We start from the raw sequence: 6,000 nt of genomic DNA on the forward strand, positions 1-6,000 counted from the left end.
GTCTGAAATTCTAATGCAAGATAAAAGACCAAGCCAAAGTCATTAGGATTTGCAGTGTTGCTCCTACTGATCCTCTTCCATTAATGCAATTAGTTTCTGAGTCTGAATGCAAATCTATTATTTTGTATCTTACCAAAAATGTTTCCCCCTGTAATACTCACTGCAATCACATTTTCTTAACTTTTATAAGCTAGCTATAGCTCTACCAGCTACACCTGACCCTTGCATGTGCTGTACACAGTGCCAGGTGGGTATAACATCCAACTTTATCCATGTTGGAATTTGTCATTTTTATCTCTGTTTTTTAAGATCATTTTGGGGCATTTTAGGCAGTTATTTGATAGGACAGTTTGGGCATGAAAAGGGGAATGACATGGACCTCTGTACATGATCAAGGCGCATGCTCTGCAGGTAAGCTAACCAGGCGTCCCAGTTTTTATTATTTTAACAGAGAGTACAAATTATGTAACAATTACCAGTGGAATCTTTTTAGAATCCACATTTGACACAAATCAAATGTGTTGCAATTTTCCTCTTAAAAGATAGTTTGGGGATAACATCTAATCAGTCATTACTTCACTTCTTCTGAAATTCCATTATATTTAGAAAGATATAACATACCAAGGCATTATCCTGCTGTCAGGGCTTTAATGATACCAAACGTGAATTAATAAATTATCAGGAAATTGAAATGGTGCAATAATAAGTCTGTAGTTCAAGTCTGCAGACACAACTGAAATTACTAAGCGGTGACTAAGTAGTTTGTTTTCTAGTGAATCAAAGACCATCAAGCCCAATCTATTACCTGCAGCTCTGTGTCTCTCAGACACACAAACACACACACACACACACACACACACACACACACACACAGAGATAACCCGTACCACCCAACCCCGGCCTGCCTGCCCACCCAACAGGCCTTCCCCATGGGCAGAAAGAGCCCAGGACTTTCCCAGGGTGTCGGGTTGATGGTTGGACACCCCCTCCCCGGTCAGGACTGTTATTAGAGAGGGTCATCTGTTACTGTTGGTTCAGTTTAGACAGTGAGAAAAACAGGCAACTGGAGAAGAGCAGAAGCCACCGGGGAATCCAAATGCACCAAGTATATGGATTCCCTTACCTGTATCAATATTATCCGCTCAGCAGTGACTCTGTTCACCAAATAAAGGAGATAGAAGACCACGCTCAAGTTTCAAAGTCATTAATTTTGGTTGTTATGGATTTGACAAGACAACCAGGGAACCTTGGCTTCCCTTTAGATACTTCTTTAGGTATTTGAGATTTTGACAATGTTTTCATTATAACACTCCAAAGAATGATCAACAAGTGATCTGTAACAAGGATTGTCCCAAAGCTGCTGCTACCATCTAGTGGTTCCTTGTAGCAATTACATCATAATATGCCATGCCCCTTTTGACTTTGTTACTAACTTCAGCATCCCCTGTTTGTGTGTGTGTGTGTGTGTGTGTGTGTGTGTGTGTGTGTGTGTGTGTAGGATCATGAAGTTCCACGTGGCAAAAAAGAAGTTTAAGGAGACATTGCGTCCATACGATGTGAAGGATGTCATAGAGCAGTACTCTGCAGGACACCTTGACATGCTCTGTCGCATCAAGAGCCTTCAGACTAGGTCAGTACTCACACAAACACACATACACACATACAACATACGATACATTCAAATCACAAAATCCCACAACACTGGTCAGTATAAAAATCATCCTCTAAACATTTGGGCAATGTTTTTACCCCTTTCTTAATGGGATCTTCATGTTTACTATTTTTATTAATATCTGTCAATTGTTTCTAATCTTTTTTTTTAAGTTTTTATTTAAAGACTTGGATGTTGCTGCCAATGTTGCTGCAGTTACTAGTCTATATATATATTTATTCAATTAACCAACTTTATCCTTGATCTACCTTCCAACTACCGGTATGTCTTTTCTACCCAATGTGTGATTCTGTGTATGTACTGTATATGTACACCTGTGTCCCCTTTCTCTCCCAGACTAGACACTGTAGTGGGTCCCCCTCCAAGGCCTTTCAGCAGCCGCGTCAAGACCTTATCCTCTCCCTCCCTGCATTTATATTACAGCCAGGCCCGGAGGAAACAGTCTGCACCGGGGTTAGACCTACCCTGTCCTTATCTGCTCGCCAACTGCTTCCCCGCTAACATAACGAAAACTTTGAGGATGTTGCACTTGGGTCAAGCAGCATGCATTCACGTATATAAAAATACAGTGCGTCTTTACACATGAATAGCCCATAAAGGTTGGAAATAGCCACGGAAGCTTTGGTTTATTTCTGTTCATTGTGTTCAGATGCAGTCCTGTTTAAATAATATTCACACTTGGTTTTAGTCCACTCAAAGTTAGGTGAGGTTCAATGAATCTGAGATAGTAGCCGTTATACATTATACCTGCACAAAAAAACTTACCGAATTGGCTGCTTGACCCACGTCTGGCTTTAGAGGTCATCAAGGAGCTCAAGCAATAGATTATGGAAAAGGTTTGACAAAGAAAAAAAAATGTTTGATGGAGATGTTACATTGTGGACATAACATAGCTGTGGTGATCTGGGCCTCAATGATGTGCATTAAGAAACAAGAATTGGAAATGTGTCTTACCACATACTTCAACTACGGATGTGGTGCTTTATCACACAATCTTCATTTGATTAGTAGTAAGTAATGTAATTTTTGAAGTAATTACACAATTTGGGCTCCTTGAGGACCTCATCCAACTAGAACATTTTGCCAGCTAATAAACATACCATAGGTGACATAAGAAAAGATACTCAATGCATCTATATGTCCCCATGTAAAAGCTCCAATCCAGAATTTATTTTAAGTCATACAACTTTATTTATCATATTAGATACATGAAGAAACTGATTCATCATAATTCCTTCAAAATGTAGTTTTAGTTCAGTTCCTATTTCCTTTTGCAGCTTCAATATAGACACTTTCAGTTCTTGTGTAATAAGTCTATAATCACTCAATCTATTTAAAGTAAACCTGGAAATATTGTTTCAGCAGGGGGGGCTTTTGCAGTTATGGATTGGGACTTTCACATTTACAGACCATGTTTTTTAAAAGGAAGTTTGTTTTCAAGCTCTTAGGTTATCTTATGTTTTGTTATGCTGAATGATGCTAGACGATGCCAGTGTTGTCAGCAAGACTAGAAGTGTGTCTATAGGTACTGTAGGCTGTAGGTACACACAGACCACCTGAGTGCTGCAATCTACATTTACTATATCTCATTAGCGTTGCTACTAGACCGCCATTATGTCGGTCTTCTTATTAATATTATATTTTCACAGGTTTACTCTCTAAGGATGATAGAAATAACGTAATCACAATAATGTAAACCTTAATATGGCCAACATCATGACAAGTAAACAGAAGTGCAAAACTGATTCTTTGAATTTGTATAATTTCATTTGATGATTTGCATTGTTAAACATGGCTTGAAGGGGAAGCTTTGACCTGTGGATAAGATATCTGCATGATCATGTTTGCCACTGCTGTGTGTTCCTCCATCAAAAGAGTCTTGTTAATCCAGACATGATGACTTGAAAAACATACTTTTTTCAGTTATCGTTTTTGTTTAGTGAAGTGCAGGTTATTATTGACACATCACAGCCTAAATGCTGTTTTATAAATCAATCTGCATTGACATGAATACAAATGTGGGGCTCAGATTGCAAATATGAAAATAATAATAATAATAATATGAAGATAATTCAATTTTAAAACATAAAAAATCAGAGCATGACCATCTAGAAAATGTCAGTACCAATATTGACTTTTGAAAACTACATTTTTAGCATACATTTTCCTCTCATCCTCTGTGTTTATCTACATGCCAATGTCAGTTAGTATAGGACTGGATTTGTTCATTTCTCCACCTGTGCTTGGTGCTTTAGTGAGTGTTTGAGAGACCGACAGAGTGAGAGAGAGAGCAAGAAAGAAAGCAAGAAAGAAAGCAAGAAAGAAAGAAAGAGATTTATCTGACCCAGTCTTTTTCCTGTCTCTAGACTGGCCAGTGCAGCGGGCTCTGGTCCCAGCCTGAGTAGCAGACCAAGGAACATGTCTTCTCCTGCCCTGCATTATTATTACAGCAACCACAGGAAGAAGCTCCCTGGCTCAGGGTTACTTTTGTTTAAATTTATTTAAGTTGTACCTACACTAGACTCCCATTAGTTCCCCCTATGGTGACCATTAGTTCCCTTGCTGTCCTGAAAAGTGTCTGACTGTGAAATGTCACACGCAAACAGACTTTCTTACTGCACCAGATGGTTGGAGTTTGCATTTGACAATTCAGACACACAAAAAAGGGTTTTACAAGTAAAGAAATGTTGACCTAAAACATGATTATTCTATAATGCATTTAACTCCAGCCATTTGGTGAGTTTTAATTAAAAATGTTCGCATTTAATGCAAATGTGTACTAACGTTTATACACAAACAAGCCCAAACGCATCATCCCTGTTGTTACATTAGATCCCATTCATAGTTCCATACTGCATCCTTTTTCCCTTCAACACAAAGGGGAAAATGTGTGCCTGTGAATGTTGCTAACTTGTGTGCAGTCGTAAGTGTTTTCCAATCAATTCATGTGTTTTTGTTGTAGATCAAACAAAATCATGTGTGGCAGTTTCTGGGTGTTGACCTTTGCTAGATCAATGCATGTTAGAGATGTACAGTACGAACTTTATTAACTCCACTAATTCAACAGTATTACAGTGTCAAATAACTTGTGTAATTTGATCAATACTGACATTCAGAAGCTGAAAACAGATTCACTGGTAATTTGAATGCAGCATATAGCATCTAGCTTGGATTTTAAATGTCTTAAAGTAAAACATAATGAAATATATACGTCTTCCTTATTCCTTTTGGAATTGAAAGTGAAATATATAGCTGGTAATGGACTTACACACACAACATTGTTCTGCAAAAACCTTGTAACTTCAGTATTGATATTTTTCAAGTGGAAGGATGATCCTGTAGGCTGAGAACATTTTCCTGGTCTGATGAATTTATTTAACTCAAACATGTATTGTCATCTTGTGATATCAGGTTTTCACCCAAAATCAACAATATGATCGTTGTTTTGAACATACTGTATTTGTTAACCTAATTTTAAGATAAAGTTGTCATAAATGACTTGTGCTTTTATTCTCTTTTCCTATGATTTGTAAAAATGTTATTATTATTATTATTGTTTTATTGCTTTTGGTTTTCATTTGTTAAAAAACGAGCCCATGAAACCCATGGCTACAGACTGCATTTCACCCAATCTGAAAATGCTGTTTATCTTTATTCCAGAAAAACTGGAGATACAGGGTTTTCATACAAGGGCACTGATACAGCCAAGCTATGTGTGATGTGTGTTCTACTAACTCTAATCTTAACATCCTACTGCTGCTTTAGGTTTGTTGCCAGGGATAACCTGAAATGAAGCTTGGGCGCCTACTTCTATTACAACATGAATATTTTTTCAAGTATATTAACACCAGTTTGTGTGTGGATCAGGGTGGATCAGATTCTGGGAAAAGGCCAGATTCCTGTAGATAAGAAGATAAAGGACAAACTGCACCCAGATGGAGACTCCCTGGAGAGCATGAGCATGCTGGGACGCGTGTGTAAGGTGGAGAGACAGGTGAGTTAAGAAAACAATCTAAATGGGAAAAACTACATCAGCACTATCCTTTACCAACGCATTTGCAATATTGTAGTCCCCTTCAGTGTTGATGATCTGCAATGAGCTGATTTGGGCTTTTGATCAATACCAATGACTCAGGAACTATTTTGCCAGAGATTTCTGGCTTTCAAAACTCACTTTGTGGTCTGTAATCTGTTTCGAAAACACCAGAGAGCTGTCAATAATACGGGAAAATTCTTGGTTGAAAATTGAGATCAATAAAAGTCATAAGTTGCTTAACAGCTCTTCAAGCTTCTCTCTCTCCCTCTCTCTCTCTCTCCCTCTCTCTCTC

General features: G+C 38.1%; 1 protein-coding gene across 4 annotated transcripts in view; it reads left to right on the top strand.

The window, feature by feature from the left end:
* The window catches only part of kcnq5a (potassium voltage-gated channel, KQT-like subfamily, member 5a), a 94,331-nt gene that overhangs the window by 87,140 nt on the left and 1,191 nt on the right, over window positions 1-6,000 (top strand). For 2 of the 4 annotated variants that reach the window (XM_032541253.1, XM_032541249.1), the window contains 4 exons: window positions 1,499-1,630; window positions 2,009-2,125; window positions 4,039-4,152; window positions 5,540-5,666. In XM_032541253.1, the coding sequence (XP_032397144.1) occupies window positions 1,499-1,630; window positions 2,009-2,125; window positions 4,039-4,152; window positions 5,540-5,666 (490 nt within the window). The remainder of the gene's footprint in view (window positions 1-1,498; window positions 1,631-2,008; window positions 2,126-4,038; window positions 4,153-5,539; window positions 5,667-6,000) is intronic. The other 2 variants (XM_032541250.1, XM_032541252.1) reach the window with 2 other exon arrangements.

The sequence above is a fragment of the Etheostoma spectabile genome, chromosome 17, assembly GCF_008692095.1.
Source record: "Etheostoma spectabile isolate EspeVRDwgs_2016 chromosome 17, UIUC_Espe_1.0, whole genome shotgun sequence".
Lineage (NCBI taxonomy): Eukaryota > Metazoa > Chordata > Actinopteri > Perciformes > Percidae > Etheostoma > Etheostoma spectabile.